An 18,759-nucleotide genomic window follows, 5' to 3' on the forward strand; every position below is an offset into this window, starting at 1 on the left:
ACAGCCAAAAAGCTATTTTCAATCATCCGTAAAATGACACGCTTTGTAAATTTACACGCAAATGAAATTTTAGAAAAACCAACGAAAAAAAACCACGCAACTTCAAACAGTAAAGACTGACTACAACTTGCTAGAACGGAATTTGACACAAACAACGGAATTCCTTTATTTTTTTCGCCTTCCCTGATTGATACGAATTTCTGGAAGATTTTCCTTTTTTTTATCAAAGAATATTAATCTTCTCCGTTTGTGTTCGTACCGACAAACTTCTACGGCTCCTAAGGGCACAGAAAAACTCCTTACTAAAAAAAAGGGACAGTAAATGATAACTTATTCCATCTTCTGGGTATTGTAGGGAAACGATAGAATATCCCTGAGGGTGCAAAAACTAGAACCGAATTTGCATCACCTGTGCGAAGTATGGGAAGGGTTTTTCAGGGAAATCGGAGTGGGAAAAAAGTGAGATCATTTTTACACCAATGAATGACCTAGCCCGAGGCTACCAAAGTGAAAAAAAGATGAAAGAGTTATCGATAACATGATAAAAGCAATAATTCATTTGACTTTTTTTTTGGTTGCAAACGAATACAACAATGTTACACAATAACTTTCATGCCCATTTTGCCCCCGCATTTTACGTATTTTCTTTCATTATCACTCAAGGCATAATATGCTTGAATTCGGTTCTCTTTTATCTGAAAGCTGTGTTTCATCTTTTTTTTTGGTTTATCCTCAAACAATTGTGTCCGATGATACTTTGACTATATTTCCTCGTGTACTATAATTTTTTTTATATATTAGATTACGTTAACAGCGTAAGATTCAAAAACTCTAAATGGATTTACTTTCTCTTTCATTTATTTCCAAACCTTCCTAATGTTAAGAGTATCATAAGTTTTTTGGCAGCTAAGAAATTGTGAATTACACAATCCAAGCAAAAAAAATACCATGGCAGTATTATTTTCTCCCAAGGGATTGAATAATTTCTTTAAAAGAAACTGTAGATAGCTGAATGAGCGTGAAAATCAATGCAAGGTTCTGATCGTTATTTTTTTCTAAACCCCATGCCTTCCTGCCCCTGAACGGTGCTTCGTAATCGAGAATATTTACTGGTTTTTATATAACGTTTTTTTTTTCTTAACTCACTTTTCTTTTCATGCGCTAACACCCGGTGCAACCCGTCCGGGTACAATATACTACAGTGAAACCATTGAGTGTGAAGATAATGAACCCGCAGACGCCATTAGTAGCCGATCGACGATATGAAATCTCCTGCGAAAGCGTTGGTTCGAGGCCAAATGCGATTATAACCTGGTACAAAGGAAAGCGACAATTACGTCGTGCAAAGGTTAGTATAGAAAATCTGCCCTGGTTCTGCCCGTGTGGACGTTTGCCACAAAGTGAGGTTGCGGCCGAATGGCTAAGTTATGGGAAAGGAAGAATCGTTCATTTCACTCAATAACAAGGGGCGAAATCGTTCGGCCGTGAAAACAAATAAAACAAGGAGAGAAAAAAACAAGAAAGAAAGAAAAGTCCCTGGTCGTTTTGGTTCTTTTGTTTCTGTACTGTACGTATTCGTTTTCAGTACGGACGTCCAGAAGGGATGGTCAAATGTGGGATCCACACGAAAAGGGAAACGAATGCACACGCTTTCTTCATGATGGTGGAGAATGTTTTATTGAATTTATGAAAATGGACGAACATCCGTAAACTAAGGACCACTGGCATGGTATTTTCTACCTTGCCAACGGTGTGTGTGTGTGTCTGGTCTGATCGACCAGAGAAACTAAAGCCTTAACAACAAAAGCCTTTGAAATACAGCATCTAGTTCAGCGGTCACAATGAATGAATACAGACAGCATCTAAGGCTGTACGATGAAGTTTACTCTAGTACGTTAGCAATAAAGATAGTGTGCATCTATAAATAAGGAATCATTTTCCCCAGGGAACAAACCTGGTCAACGAGCTTCTTGTGATTGGTCTTTCTGAAGTTCACTGTTTAGAAATTATCAAAAATTATGCTAAAACCACTATAAGTCAGCCTATAGTCTGGCCTTTAGTATTTTTAATACAAGTGGTTATTATATTTTAAACTTGCATTTCAGTTAAAGAATGTTTTGTTAAATTCTGATTGTTTTCTACAATCATTACATCATTATATCATTATGATTGCTTTCTTTTTGGGATTATTTTTATTGTTTAATCTTATCACAATTAACATAATCGTAAAATATTTTGAACTTAGTTTTCTTGTATATCGTAACCATAATGTCATTATATATATCAAAAACAAGTTACAAAACATTATAATACAACATATGTATATTTTGCACCGTTTATTCAAATAATGTACCAAACACATGTGTTATTTAAGAGATGGTTCAAAATTTTTCATAAGGAAGCGATGGAGGCGCCTGGTGACTTACTAGAAATTGATACTAAACTCCATTCGAACCAATCTCCTCTTGCTCAGAGCTCCCCTTGAGCTGAAAAAGACATAGAAACAAATTGACAAATGACAAATCAAGCACATAAAAATAAATCCAAATGTCTACTGCAGATTTGTGTAGTGATTGTTACTAATAATACTTGTTATACTTCCATTTTTACATTTAAAAAATATATTAAAATACAAGTTAAATCCAAGGCTACATTTACTCATATAATGTGTTATTTAAGAGATGGTTTAAAGTCTTACTGGCGCTAGCTAATTGTGTTGAGGAAGCGATGGAGGCGCCTGGTAGTTTACTAGAACAAGCTGATAGTAAACCCCATTCGGATCATTCTCCTCTTGCTCAGAACCCTCTTGCGCTACGGTTAAAAATAGCCTTGAAAACCAGAAATGGTAAGCCAAGTGCAAATATAAAAAAAATATTATAAAAGTACATCCGAACTTCTATTGCAGATTCGTGTAGTGAGTGTTACTAAAAATACATGTTATATTCCCATTTTTATATAAAAAATCACTCCATTTATTCAAATAGTGCACTACCTAATTGTGTTATTAAAGAGAGGGTTCAATTTCTTACAGGTGTTTGCTAATTTTGTTAAGGAAGCGATGGAGGCGCCTAGTGCTTTAATAGAACAACCTCAATTTACAGTAAAACCCATTCAGATCATTCTCCTTTTTTCAGCGCTCCCCTTGAGCTACGCCTAAAAAAAGACATTGAAAACCAGAAATGTCAAGCCAAGTTCAAATAAAATAAAAAAAAACTATTATAAAAATACATCCAAACTTCTACTGCAGATTTGTGTAGTGATTGTTATTAATAATACAACCACTAAATAAATAATTACATAAAAATACATTACACTATAAGATAAATTAAGCTTCATTTACTACCTACAAGTGTTATTTAAGAAATGGTTCAATATCTTACTGTCGCTATCTAATTGTGTGGAGGAGGCGATCGGGGTGCCTTGTGGTTTGCTAGTATCTCAGAGCTACCCTCGAGTTAATTCTAAAAAAAGACATGGAAAACCAGAAATCACATATCAAGCACATTTTAAAAGTAAATTCAAATTTATACTGCAGTTTTGTGTAGCATTTGTTAATAATTATACTCGTTATCATCATCACAAAACAGTGATATAAGACATTAATTATATTATAATGATATTACTCTTTTATTATTTTAAATTGTAGGAAAAGATGAAACTTAATCTCAACTATGCCAAACTCCATTAAATAATTTACTAATTTTGTTTACATTTGCAACTTTGTGAAACCTACTTCATTTTCAAAAACTGTGACTAAGAAAAACTTTAAATTGAAACTGATTTTTTTGTTGACCTTTCGGTCGCCTCAAAGTGTAAAACTTTCTACCGAAATAACTATGCGGGTGTAGCGATTGCTATCATTTTCATTCGAATATAATTTTAACAAATGCTAAAACATTTAACACTTTCGCCTAATTGCTGTTAGGAAAGTGTTCGAGTATCGGGCGCAAACACGATAAAGCACTTTGTGAAATGGAAAACTAGTCGCCCGCGTATTGCAATTAACACAGAACGTACATTCAATTAGTAGTGTTTTTCGTTTGTTCCTGCAAGAGTGACAGTTAAATAAATGGATCATTTATTTGAGTGTTCTCTTTAATCTTTTCGGACAATAAAAGAAATTGCCAAACGAGATTTTTTTTTGTTTTGAGTTTTTGCGTTCGTATCCATTTTGGTTGACGTTAGATGAGCTTAAGCTCTAAAATATGTTGAAAATGTGTATACATTTTTTAAATAATTATAATAACCATAACAACTAGATATGGTTAATACTTACATTTATATAATAACTTCCAAAACATTTCTACAGATTTTGCGTTCAGTAATCTATTGTCGCATTCTATTCCGAGCAACAGTGGCTCTCTGATATCAATTTCTAATACTCAAAGTGCTTTGTATTTCATTCCATTAAGTGCGCTTTCCCGTCGAAAGAGGTTAACTTGACCGAAACCAAATCGTTTATCGTCTGTTCGACCGTCACCCTCTTTTGCTAGAGGACGGTAAAATCGCTGTGTACGCCATAAAATTATCCTCCCATGCCGCTTTGCCCTCTATCAAATTTTACATTCGCAATATTTTTCATGAAATCATTCTTTTTCTTTCTCTCTCTCTTTCTCGGTCTTCCTTTCCCCTTATCCCAAACCCATCTACTCGCAGGAGGAAATTCTGAACAACACGACCCGCTCGGAGCTTAGCTTCGTTCCAACAACCGAGGACGATGGTAAGCTGATAACTTGCCGTGCCGAAAACCCGAACGTTACCGGACTGTTTCTGGAAACATCCTGGAAGATTGAAGTTGTCTGTGAGTAGCAAAACTGTCCAACAACAACAAAAAACACAACAAATATTGTTGAATGAAAATAACCCTGACAAAATGCCGGAAGAAACAAGAGGGACCCACTGTTGGCACATTTGGTTCGTAGCAAGTTTACAGAACTTCCAATTTCTGCGGGCAGAATAAATTCCAAACTTCACTGCCACCTTCACCTACAGCAGCGGGGGCACATGGCCAGTAGAAAAGTGCGACGCAAGCGAGAGCCCATAAAAGCTCCCTTTTGCGTGCGCATCAAAGCGTGGAAGCGAAGAAATTAATTAAAATTAAATTCAAATCAACAATCGTAAAAAAGTATTCGCGTTTATAGTGCGCCGTCTTGTACGGGAAGGTTTGCGTCCGTTTTCGTTGGTTGGTTCCGTCTGGATGGTGAACGTTTGCGGTAGGTTCAAATGGGTAGACGAACGGGGCTACAAACCGTGTACCGTCCAATGTTCGCATCCACCGTAGATGCTCACATCTTTCGGGGTCGTCATGCAATCCCGGGCACTCGGCCCGTTTTGTGAATCATTTTCCAATGTGAAGTACGCAACCACCCGGAGCGGGCATATCTGCCAAGACGCTACCACAATGTCTTAATGCATCCACCCGCCCCAATCCACCCCTGACCAAGGCCACTGCTGGATCGCGTTCTTTCGCCACAGTATGTCGATTTCTTCCTCTGCGAGCGAAATACAATTCGGCTTTTTATTGTCGAGTTAATTGCGGTTTTTGATTCGGTGTGTTTGATAAAACTTTATCGTTGTACTCCAATCCCGCAAAAAACCGCTTCGGACGACTTTACGAACCACACAATCTTAAGATGGTGTGACCAAGATTTGAGAAGTTCGAAAATTTAAAAACCAAACGAACAAAAACACGCTCCAACAACCTTGGGCGAACGAAACGGAAATGGTGTTCGGTAGGCTTTCAGCTGTTTTCTGAAGACGCCGTACAGGATAGCGAACACGTCGCGGCGGAATCTCTACTCGGCTCGGCCTCAGCAGTGTAACTAATTTATTTGAACCACCATTACAAGCATTCCTTCAAAGTATTTCCTGTTCCGCGACTGCCACTGTGCTACTGTGGCAGGCAACTCTATGGCAATAGAACCCAGTTCCGTACTGGGGGAGGGAGGTTTCTACTTCCTGCGCACGGTGACTATAATTAAAAACTTTTGTGCTAAAATTTTGTGCAAGCTTTTTCGATTAAGCTTTACCATCTGAGTCACTGTTCGCATTTGCGCGAACACTTTACCAACAATTACTGTCGACCAGAATGTACGATTTCACGTTTTCTAACTTTGGGCATGTTCCGTTTTACTGGGTAGAAAGAAAGCAAAAGGCCCCGTACTACTGACGTTGTGAAATAATGTATGATTTTTTTTGTGTGTGCTGTGCTGTGCATACTGAACGTGAAAACTATGTTTCTATCTGCCTAATTAGCAATTAGAAATGGAAGGCTAACCGTTTGCCACGAAAAACCAAAATGACAGTTTAAATGTCTCAAAACTGCTTAACATCAAGTGGAAAACATATTTATGGACTAGTGTTTTTTTTGTTCATTTTATTTTTGTTTATTTTTTGATATTTACTTAAGATATATTTCTCTAGTTTTAGATTGTTTTATTTTTTATACTTATTTTACTACATATATCTTGTTATAGATTTTTCTATTATTCGTATTTGAAATTATTTGTTTTTGTTTTATTTATTGTTTTGCTCTACAGCTCAGTCTACTGCTTGCTGGTTATATGTGACTTAGGATTGTATTTTGGTGTATTTATTCTCTTGTAACTGCATTTTATTAATTCATTAAGAATTCCTTTACATAAGCATGCAAATGTAAGGCACTTACTCTTAATCACATATTGCTGTATAAATACTCAAGTTAAAAATACCTTACATAAATTTCCACTTTTCAATCTCCCCAAAGACAAGTGCAAGTTACTATGAAAAATTTAAAATCTACCCCTCAGATGCTTTGCTTCCAAGCTAAATGGTTCGTTAATCTTCTGTCTCATCGTCACCGATGTACATCGTGCGCAGAGAATGGATGATCGGGAAACAATCCGGAAAGCAACATACCACACACATGCTGCACGCTACGTGGTACTGCACTGATGCACTTTAAATATTCGATTTTCCGGTCCATTCGTTCTTTCCTCAACTTGCACTAAAGTTGCATGAAGGATACCCAAAGATGGACCAGATGGTACAAGGGAAAAGAAATGCCGTTCAGCTGCTGAGAGAAACACAGTAGTAGACACAGTAAAGTTTTTCACCGGCTAGATAGAAAAAGGGAAAGAGGATTTGAAGTTTTTTTTCCCCTACAATTTTTCTTTGCTTCCTCGTCTAAAGTTGCCGAAAAGTGTTACCTTGGAAGTTAAGATACCGCAACGTGTAGACCAAGCTGAACACTGGGGCTCAAAACCGTTTCGAGCACTGGCGTAATCTTCTGCACATCGCGTTCGCACGACAAGCTTAGCACCAAATCCAATCGATTAACCCAAATGCAAGATTTTATTTATGATATTAGTGCAGAGTGCTGAATTTTTCATCCTTCTTCCTTCTGTGAGCGGGCCTGGGTGTAGCCTTTTTACTGTGTGAATGGACGGAATCGATAACCCCATCGATGCCCACCCGTGCAAGCAAATTCCTTACATACAGCAAGATCGGAAGGATGATTTTTCTCGTCGATCGCCCTAATGCGTTCGGCAAGATGGGGATAATGTGGGGTTTGAAGCGTAGTTGCGCCGGCGGGATGAAAATGGCCAAACTACGTTAGCAGGAAAGTGCATTACCAACCACTAACAGTTGTTTCCTCCCCGACCCGGAACAGGCTGAAACGGTAAGGAGGAATATATTTTTCATTTGGGCAATCCGGGTTTTTTGGCACACTTGCACAAAAGAAAGTAAGCAGCAGGTTGTTCACACCTCTATCAGACACAAGAAGATAGAGTTGGTACTCATACGATGTAGGAAATAAATTTCTAATGGCAAACATGTACAATCGAACTTTATTGTAATTTACACAGAAATTAAAATTAAAATATTTCGTGTTCGCATGTAGCAATGTCAAAAAGTAGAAATATTTTAATATTTAATTTAACAATCTGTTCTAAAATACCCTCCAATGAAAAGGAGCAAAAAATTCAAAGCACAAAATAGCTTTCTAACCGAAGGTAAGTCAGTACGTATTAACAATAATTGCATTCAATCAATGGACATAACATTTTAAGCATCACCAAAGTTCATAAAACCTTGATTTTATCGGAGCAAAATTTATGCCGCTTCACAAGTAAATCCTCGTTTAAAGTTCCAAGTTGTATGTTTATTGAAGGGAAAACAATTCGAAGGCAAAAAAGGGCCCTGCCCCACCATTAAACCTGACACAAAGCACAAAGAATCTTCGGTCGTGGCCAACATTTTCTCAGGGAGAAAAATAGATCCTTAATCTACTTAATATCTTGATTACAATGGAGTTACAAATTTTTCGCCTTACTGAAAGCAAACGGCTCAAACGAGTTAATAGCATTATATTCAACCAACCTTCAGACCGGGTCCCGGTTCGTTCTACCAGAATAACCCTTAGTACCGGACCGGCTACTTGCGAAAAAGGAAGGCAAGACCCCACCCTCCGAACACTAACGCAGAAAAGACCATCGGACGGAAAACTGTCTCAAGAACTTTCACCGATCCAGGCACGTACCCGGTTTCGTATGTCGGGTGTATATGTCCCCTTTCCCCAAACCGAAAGGTAAGAGGAGGGAGGCGAGTTCGGGTGGGGAAAAACCAATGAAATTCTGGTTTATCGATCTACCGGCACCAGGGGACCGTAAGCAAGAAGAAAAAGGAAAAAAAGATTAGCCCGAATGATTTATCTCTTTTGCGTCACGCTATTGTTAAGCAAAGTGATCTGGCGAAGAAGGTGTTTGCAAAATTGAAGCCAATAGGGAATGTGACATCGGGAAACGGTTCCCACCCGAAAAAAAACCACGCACACACGCTCACGACAAAACGCCATGTTGACCATTGGTGTCCGAGGTTTGGTTCGTACATTTTGTTTTGTTTTTTTTTGGGGAAGGGGATTTTTATTTTTCAGTTTTGTTACCATCTTGTCGCTCAGCCGGGTCTCTCTTTCGATCAGGACACACACACACACGCAAAAAAAAACCTCGCCATCCTTTACACTAACCAGAAGAATTCGGTTCTATCTCTTTCCCTCCATTCCGAACGATGCATTCAATCTTTCTAATCTTGCGAGTTCAGATCCACCGATTGTGTCGCTGCGGCTCGGTTCAACACTATCGGCGGATGACATCAAGGAAGGGGACGATGTTTACTTCGAGTGTCACGTCCAAGCGAATCCTCCGTGGAGAAAATTACACTGGCTACACGACGTAAGTGTTATTTATGGTCAATTCTTTCCGTTTTTCTCTCACCCCACCAGGGGTTTCTCCATCTGAGAGAATGTTTTCCTTTTTTTTTTGTTAGAAATTCTCCCGAAACGAAGTTCTGATATTAGAGAGATAAAAGTATCCAAGTTGGACGTATTGCTGCTGGTAGTATTGTTGTGCACAAAATGCCACTGATCGCGTACATCCCTCTGGGGATGCATTGGGTCGTAAAAGATGTTTCAATTCCATTGAGCATCCGGTATAATGCAATCTTACCCAAAACCACACACACATACACTTCGGTAAATACATACTAAAGCACTAACTTATCCACTACCACACGTGTAACGGGTGCTTACTTAACATCAATCAGCAATGAAGAAAAAGATATTAACAAATGCCTCAGTATTAGTCGCACTTTTCTCGTTTAAATGCTTTAAACTCATACACTTACACTGCAATTTTGTGTTTGTTCCACACAGGGTGTTATGATAACTCACAATGCCTCTGCCCGTGTGATAAGATCCAATCAGAGCCTTGTACTGCAAAAGGTTACCCGCAACTCGTCCGGAAATTATTCGTGCAGTGCAATCAATGCCGAAGGTGAAACGGTCAGCAATCAGCTAGCGTTACGGGTGAAGTGTAAGTATATCCTTACGGACGATGCCAACTTTTCCAAAGGTCACTCTCAGGCACACCGCACTTGCGCTTTATAGAGCTTTAGTAAAACTTTGATGTATTTAATTCATTTTAAATTTGAATTCAACCATAAATTTGATGTAGAGCTGATGTAGAATTTGATTACTTCTTTCATAATATAAATGTTTCATTAATAATGTTTGTGGCGAAATTCGGGTTTACATAATGTAATTGCATAAAATGTCATTCAAATTTCAACTTAATCTATCAAATGTTTCCCCCAATGAGAGATGAAAGTAAATATCGAATGTTGGACATATTTTCCCAAGGAAATTTATTTCAACAAAATCAATTAAATGTGGGAACGAAATTTAACTGAGCAGAACCAATAATCATCCTTCTGCACTGCACCTTTAGCACAAATCAAACAAAAGCTTACCACGTACCAGGAACCTATCGACATCATTGTAAAACATTTCCACACCCTTTATCGCAGATGCACCGGTATGTGCTACCGATCGGATTATCATTGTCGGTGCATTCCGGAGCGAATCGCTGCAAATACCGTGCGAGGTACATGCCGACCCACCACCGAGACAGTTCAACTGGAAGTTTAACAATTCCGGCGAAACGCTCAAGATTGGCAAGGAACGTTACGTGAAGAATGGTTCCGTCAGTCTACTCAACTACATGCCGGTGAGCGATCAGGATTATGGGACGCTTACGTGCTGGGGTCAGAATGAGGTCGGTACCCAAGATTGGCCCTGTTTCTTTCAGGTCGTGCTAGCAGGTAAGTTCGCAACCCTCCCCCTAAAAACCGTGTCACGTTCATTTATTTGTAACTAGAAACGAATTTTCACTAATGTTGACACTTTTCCATGTTTCACGATTTCCTAAACGCCCCAAACCTCCCCCAAAAAAAAAGGACTTCCGGCGACGGTGAAAAACTGCTCGATAAACAATCAAACGCAGCATTCCGTTGAAGTGCAGTGTCTGCCCGGGTACGATGGTGGTTTGCCGCAAATTTTCATCCTCGAAGTGATTTCCAGCCGGACCGGTCGTGTGCGGTAAGTGTAGTGCCGTTTGCTGCCGTTCCGCTGTGGCACATTGTTCTACCGGATGTGGTGTTGCACTTACTCGAGTACAGTGGCTTCACAATCGAATTGTCTGACTGGCGAGCGAGTGTGTGTTTGAAGTGCAATTCGACCTACTCGTGTGTGTGTGTGTGTGTTTGACAATCAATCCCAGCCCGATAGTGTCGCGCCACCGCATCCGATTCCTTCGACCCGGGGTGGGGTTACGGGACAAACACAAATCACTTCCACTTTCGGTGTAACATTGCATCCGTGCTTCGTGTCAGGTGTTGCATTACTTTGCCAGCTGCCAACAATAGGAAACACTCCATCATTATCTTCCTCGTCATTGTACCCGCTGCATCCGCATTCGTTGCCACTTCTTGTCTGTGTGTGTGTGTATTTTATCCAGCAGCGCGGAAATCACGTTCAACCGACAAATGTTCAAAGTGAAGGAAACCTTACACCACATTTCCACACTTTGATATCTGGTGTGAGAAATTGCAAATACCTATGCGGTGCAATGAAAAACCCCGGGTGAAACCCACAAGATGCTGCAACACCAAACAAGCTCTTCATGAAACATACCTCCATATGTCAGACACCAAACCAGGCCATGGTCGGGGTATATGGTTATTCCATGGAATAAAATGCAGGTTTTACAAAAGGTGAAGCATTACCAAGCAATGTTTCTCTTCTCTTTTCTTTGCACTTGAGACATTTTCCAAAGATGCATTCAATTCTTGCTGGTCAATTATGTTGGTTGCACACTAATATTCCAGATTCTAGAAATAATCTAATAGAAGCCATAACTAACAGACTACATGAAAACGAACCTGATACAAAAAAGGATATAATACCTCGTATAAAGGCTATTCCTTCTGATACTACTTCTTCCAAATTCTATTATCAGGCAATAGTTTAAAATCAGAAAGTCTTTATCACATGACCGATGTCCTTTTCAAGATAATTTAATCAAGGAAGAATGGACTAAGAATGATAGGAATACTTTGAAATTTTTCATTAGGTTTATTCCTCGAAAATTTTAACGAGAGATTTTTTTTATTGTATATGTTTACTTCTCGAAAGTATAGACAAAAGATGATATATTACGCAATGTTTAAATAATTATATTATTGGTTTTGCCTATAAAAAAAGTTAAAGACGTATGTTGATTTATTTCCACCCTGTGGAAAGCTTTAATCATATTTGGAAACTTAAGTTATACGTAAAATTTAAAAAATATGAAAAAATAATATTAAATAAGTTAAAAAATAAAAATAAACATAAATAAAATAAATTAAATTTAACATAATTTTAAAAATAATTAACCAAATGTTCGCAGCTAAGTTTTACACCCAAGACCATAAGCTAGTAAGGGTAGACTTTTAAAAAGATTCCAAAACTAAAACATTAAAACAAAACTAAATTAGTGTTTTTTAGGCTTTTCGTTTAGTAAGGGTAGACTTTTAAAAAGATTCCAAAACTAAAACATTAAAACAAAACTAAATTAGTGTTTTTTAGGCTTTTCGTTTAGTACTGTTCTTGTAATGCTAAATGAAAAAAAAAAACAAATTTTAAAGTTTCATAATTTCAATTTTTCAATGGAAAACAAACAAACAAACTTCCACTTACCGTCAAACTAACTAGACATAACAAAAAAGGGACCCATCCCCGGTACCAACTGCGTTGTTGTTTGTTTCACCAACATTACTGTGAGATAATGTCGAAATCGTGACTGCGATAAACATCCCCCTGCACAACAATAAACTGCACAATCGCGAACCAGTCGACAAACTGGTTACACGATGCGGCACAATTGCAGACCCGTAAGTGTTAGTTTCCGACCAGGCGCAGATCGATTGCCACTCGATAATCGGTCTGAGTATCATTAAACCAAGTGCGACATTCTCCTGTCAACTGATACATCCGGGAGGGAGGGAATTTATCCTCCATTTTGCTCCATATTTCAATCCATTGCTTTTACCGCAGGTACAACATTACCAACCCGGATGAACCATACTTTCTGGTGGAATCGCTTGAAAACTTGATTCATTACGGGGGTGCGTATGACGACGTCGGGGATGACAACCCACTGAAGGCCATCATTTATGCCGTCAATCAGAAGGGCCGCAGTCAGGGCATAGTGGTGAAAGATTTCTACCTGGAAAGTAGTGTAGAAAACCGCGCCGGTAAGTATCCTTAGTGCATGTTAGTGAAGATGATTTTCCTCATACTCGTAGTGACTCACACGTGACTTACCTGTGCTTTTCTCTCTCTCTCTCTCTCTCTCTCTCTCTCTCTCTCTGGTATTATTTTCCCGTTTTACATTTCACACTTTCGACACATTGCGCGACACAGTGTTAACGAGCAACTCGCTTGATAGTATCTCACCGATCCTTTTCGGTGTGCTGCTAACGCTGCTGGTGCTCTGTTTCGTTATCTTCGTCCGTGTGTATTACATCAAAGCGACTGCCACGAGCACCACCATCACCAACGTTAGTAATGACTTAGTTAGTAATTCAAAGCAAGGCAACAACAAACAGGACAGCCTAGCCAAGGTAAGTAAAGCAACAAAATAGCGTACCGGATACATTACCCTCGGTTGGTACGGTTACAAATTTTTTTGGCTACCATCGTCAGGGCGAAATGTGTGCAAATGTGTACAAAAGAACACCTTCAGTAGCAAGGCAAATCGGTAGCAATTTCGAACCTCTGGCTTGGTATTCTTTAATGTTATCTTATTTTGCACAAAATGATTGAAAAGTCAGCAGAACAATAAAACAATTAAGTCCTTTTTTATCTTTGTTTTATTAGGAATTAGTAGCAATTAATATTAATATAGGATCTTATAAATTTCTATGTAATATTAAAAAATAGAGATCATTTTTATGTTAAGCTCTCTCACTCTCTCTATCTCTTTTGTTGGTTTTAACGAGCTCTAAGGTCACGCAGGCCATTTCTGGCTTACTAGACTTTTTTACCGCGTAGTCTGATAGTCAGTCCTTGCTACGGAGGGACGGTCCGGATGGGATTTGATCCCCGGTCTTGCAGTGGGGATCTTAGCCATTTATCACATACACCACGAGGCCACCCCGGTTAAACAAAATTTGTAATACTACTTACATAGGTCTACTTTTATATCAACACTAGAACCAAACTAGTTCTCAATTTTTATTACTAAAGTTGCAAACATCATTACCCCAGAACTTGTCAATCAACTCTAGTGTGACACAACGACCAAAAACTTCAGCTACTTGCTCGTTTTCCGTTACGCTGCACATAGCTTCCAAACAATAGGATCGTATGTAAAACATCAAACAGTGATTTCACGATACGATTTCCCACTCCCCCCCCCCCCCCCCCCCCACCGTCGCTATTTCTGAAACGGAAACTGGAACTGCTGGTTTGCGTCGCGCAAGTTTCATTCCTTCTTACGAGAATCGTCACACCTACGCAGGGCGCTAAATTCGTGTGATTGTGTCATTTCCTATCTTGTTTTTCACATCTTCGAGAAACCACCCGGGGGGTAAGGGTTTGGCAACGAACCTGTGTGTGTTCTCGTGCTGAGTGGGAAAAAGTCAGAATAACATGAAACCCGATCCAAACAAAGGACAACCAGTGAGTGATTGTGTTGCTGCTACCTGCATCGGTACCATCAGGCATGTAATATGACTGCTACAAAAGCTACTGCTTTTTGCGTGTTTGTCCTTTATCAAACCTTACTCCTCAAGAAATCGTCTTTCATTGCCATCACATCGAAAGGTAAAGGAAAATGATTTCACTTCTTTTTGTGGGAGAGTGAGTGGTGCGAAGGGGGAACGAAGGATAGCAGCCATATCACAACAACAAAATCAAACACGCCAACGTTCGATCCGATGTGATGCGTTAGAAGATATCTCTTACCGTGTAGCGTATCTTCCAATCATTACAGCTGAGTAATGATACGTTGGGATGAATAATTGAAAAACAAAAATCACACACACACACATATATAAGAACTAACTTTAAATGTCAGGTTAATAAACTTTTCCAGCGAAGAGAGTCGTTTAGAAGCAGCAGCAATGTATTGATTAACCTTTTACATTAAAAGGTTCCTGGTTGAAAGGGAAATGCTCAATGTAGACTGGAAACAAAATAAATTGTATTTTATCTATCTTTCTGAAGATTTTACTGTTGGATTCATAAAACTTTTATAAAGTGTATCGAATCTTAAAATACTTAGATATTTATGAAGATTAACATTATTGATTGTGACTGTGAAAAGGGCGACAGGATAGATTGTGCTAACTTCCGAGCCATCACACTCCTATGTGCTGCCTATAAGATCCTGTCCTGAATAGTCTTCTGCTGACTGGCGCCCCGATTTTGTCGGATCTATCTACCAAGCTAGATTTGGTGGAGGCAAATTTAAATAGCCCAAATCTTTACTCTACGACAGATCCTCCAGAAGTGTCAATGCATTGAGGATCATTGCGACGAATACAGTGTCGCTGCCTGCCGGAGGCTCTGACCGTGATAGATCCCGACTCGGAAGGAGAGTATCAGTTTACGGCGTCGATCTCGAGGTGGAAGAGGAGTTCTGCTACCTTGGTACGATCGTAACTTCGGACAACAACATAAGCGGTAAAACCCGAAGACAGAATGTTCAGGGCTCCACAAACTCCTGGGATCTAGAAGACTTCAGCATCACACGAAATGCCCGATACATTTCAAACTGATGCGTCCGGTAGTCCTCTACGGGTCTTGGACTATAAATACATTGAAGCAGGGGACGCCAATGCACTCGCCATTTTCAAACGGCGGGAAGAGGATACGATACCTGGGGCACGTGATGAGGATACCTGACTCCTGTCCCACCAGGAATGAGTGATCTGCGACCCGTTTGGCACGAGACATAGATCAGCTGGAGTCGAAGATGTCGGAGATCGGATGCAGTCTTGGATGGAAGACTGCAGCACTATACTGAATTTCCTGGAAACTGATTGTAGACCTGCCATCAATACGGCCAGGCCGTTCTACCTGACTAAAAAAAAATTGGATACCCGCCCATGTCATCGTGACGTTCTCGACCATGAGCAGGCCAAGAACAAGAAGAACATAATTAATCTGCTGCAGAAGTCCTCATAATTCAATCGTGAATGAGAGTTGTCGTCTCGTCATGATCACGTAACTGGGCAATTTATGTAGACATAACAGCTTCAATGTATTTATAACCTAATTACAACCATGTCTCCTTTGTCCATATGGAAGGTCCTAGCCCACGTTAATAATTTGGTGATCCGGTGTCGATTTTATCATGATATAATTGTATACTTTGCTAGTATCGAAAAAGTAAAATCATTGGTCCCCACTTCCAGAACCGGTGTGTTTTTGTGAAGAAACTTCGATGACTACTCAGCGTCCATGTGCGAAACTTAGTTTTAATACTGTCATTGGTTTTGAGTGATCATCCTGTGATAGTCAACGAATTTAGAACGACATTGAAAAACTGACCTCTTAGCTGTATTCTGTACTTGGATCCATTCTGAATCTCAAAACGGAGGAAATTAATTGTCTTCTTAGTACTTTGTAAAGTTTGTGATCCAGAGTGCCACAATCCAACAAAATCTCTGTTTTTGCCAATGAGTTATGGAATGGTTTTAAATATTTCAACGTACGAGATTCAGACGGTATTTCAGTAGCGCTACGTTGACATCTCCCCAGGGCAGATTTTGTTCAAGGCAGGTATATCAGATTTTTTTTTGTAGTATCATTATTTAATATTAATTTTATTTGTATGAAGAGTCTACTTCTTCAGGATCGTCCAGATGGAATAAAATATCATTAACAAATATTTCTCAATTCTGGGAATGGGAAGATCATTAGAAAGATTATGTTGTAGATACCTTATTAAATTTGTTAAACCGTACCTTTTTTGTTATCAGCTCTGCTAAAATTTTGTCAGTAATTTTTATCTATTAAACATATTAAAATATTATAAAGTTTGAAAATTAAAGAATATCAAATGGTAAATCAATCTAGTTTAAACTGAATGGTATATTTAAACAGAATAAAACAATGCACCGAATCTAATTTTTACTCTTTCTAATATCCATGTCTAATAGAAAAACAAACGCCAAACATGCAAAAAAGCGAATGAAAATACACACATTCAAAACCGTTTTGCACAAATATTATCATTTCAATTAGAACAACAGTTAAATTGCTCAAACAGTCGCTTGAATTGTTGTAGCTAAACGCTCAATCTAAAGTAACGATCGAAACGATAAAACGCCCATCCGCCAGGGCGAATAATGAACATGCCCGTGCTCGCCGTTTCATCCTTTCACTGTATGTATGTGTGTTTGCATACAACACACGATGCGGTATGTTTTCACAATCCAGCTGCATCGGCATCTCGTTAACTGTGCTGGCTCGAGATAATGCACTTACATTGAATGGCAATCGGGGCTGGTCGGGAGAGTGGCGGACGATCGTTTCCATTATTGCACCTTTCCGGATCAACGGATCATTCATTCGTGCACCACCATTGCATATTGTGTTGCTGTGTTTCGAAACAAAAAACAACACCAAACAAAAAACAACCAAACAAAAAGTCATGCCTGGGAAATGCCCTACTGTTTAGCCGTTTAATGTGGGCAGCTGGGAGGGAAAGGTTCACCCGGGAACCGGGGGTCGGAAGAACATCGCCAATGGATCGAGAATTAGTGATGGTGTTTTACGTGTTTTCTTTCGTCCGTTCCGCAACCATGTACACGTTACTTTCGTGCACGAGTTTGTAACGAACCGTTAGAACAGTCGGTTCTTAATTGGATGAGAAACAATTTTTCATCTTTCTATACACAATGCACCCTCTGGCGGGTGGCCAGACGCTGTTGCACCGTACTGTTTTGTGCAGCAGGCAGCTGCAAAACCCGGATACCGGTGCCTGATTTCTACCGAACCTGTGCTACATACAAACCCCAACCCCGATGCAAACCCGTTGTTGGGTTGGAATAAACTTTCTCGAACCTTTCCCGGGGTGCCTGGAGGGAACCTTTATAGGAACCCGTTGGTCTGCAGTTCCCGCAGTTTTCAAGCCATTCTCCCATTTTAAGGGGGAAAAACGAAAATCCTGACGAACCTGCAGCATTATCCAGTGTGGAACAAACCGACATCAGCCCCGTCACCGACCCGTCACCCGGTCGGTGCAAGGTGTTGGGGTGAAAATTAGATTAAATGCAATTAAAATCCGCCGTCAAAGCGTTCGTCGCGCTGTGCGCTCGTAATTTAGCCATTTCGGCATTGTTTCGCTAGCCATTAGCACCAGCAGGAGAGCCACCATCATGCCAAACCGGCCAAGCCTGCCGGAAGGAGCAGCTAGTAAAAGCTCTTTCCTATCACTTTCACGCGCGGGTCTGTCTTTTACAGCTTTTTATATACGCTGTGCTCAGACGGTCGGTGGTTTCTTCAGCGCAAAATTTTGCTTTTTTTTGTTTTATTCTTTCCTTATTTGCTACCCAACCAGCTTCCATAGTGCTGTACTATTTCCACCGACAGATTATGGTTTTGTGCTGAAATTGGTCGTTCTACCACCAGCCAAGACTTGCGCTCCTTTATAAGGGAACAGCAATCGTAAGCTCCGAAAACAACAAACCGGAAGAACTCACTGCGGCGCTGGTACTAACTGCCTTTTTTTTGGTGCGAAACGTGGTCCAGCAAATAAAAAAAAGAAAATAAAAAAAAACTAAAAAAAGCCATCTCAAAATTTCTTTCCACACTGACTTTCCATCTACAGGCGCTGGCCAGGAAATTTGGCGTGTGGGTGTGTGTGTGTCGCATGAATGTTGAAATGT

The 18,759-nt window shown here is 39.6% G+C and overlaps 1 protein-coding gene across 3 annotated transcripts in view; it reads left to right on the forward strand.

The window, feature by feature from the left end:
• LOC125762519 (CD166 antigen-like) overlaps window positions 1-18,759 on the forward strand; it is a 202,381-nt gene that overhangs the window by 175,392 nt on the left and 8,230 nt on the right. For all 3 annotated transcript variants that reach the window (XM_049424687.1, XM_049424686.1, XM_049424689.1), the window contains exons 9-16: window positions 1,203-1,348; window positions 4,657-4,801; window positions 9,082-9,212; window positions 9,692-9,851; window positions 10,345-10,638; window positions 10,774-10,915; window positions 12,914-13,113; window positions 13,283-13,482. In XM_049424687.1, the coding sequence (XP_049280644.1) occupies window positions 1,203-1,348; window positions 4,657-4,801; window positions 9,082-9,212; window positions 9,692-9,851; window positions 10,345-10,638; window positions 10,774-10,915; window positions 12,914-13,113; window positions 13,283-13,482 (1,418 nt within the window). The remainder of the gene's footprint in view (window positions 1-1,202; window positions 1,349-4,656; window positions 4,802-9,081; window positions 9,213-9,691; window positions 9,852-10,344; window positions 10,639-10,773; window positions 10,916-12,913; window positions 13,114-13,282; window positions 13,483-18,759) is intronic.

The sequence above is a fragment of the Anopheles funestus genome, chromosome 2RL, assembly GCF_943734845.2.
Source record: "Anopheles funestus chromosome 2RL, idAnoFuneDA-416_04, whole genome shotgun sequence".
In the NCBI taxonomy this organism is placed as follows: domain Eukaryota; kingdom Metazoa; phylum Arthropoda; class Insecta; order Diptera; family Culicidae; genus Anopheles; species Anopheles funestus.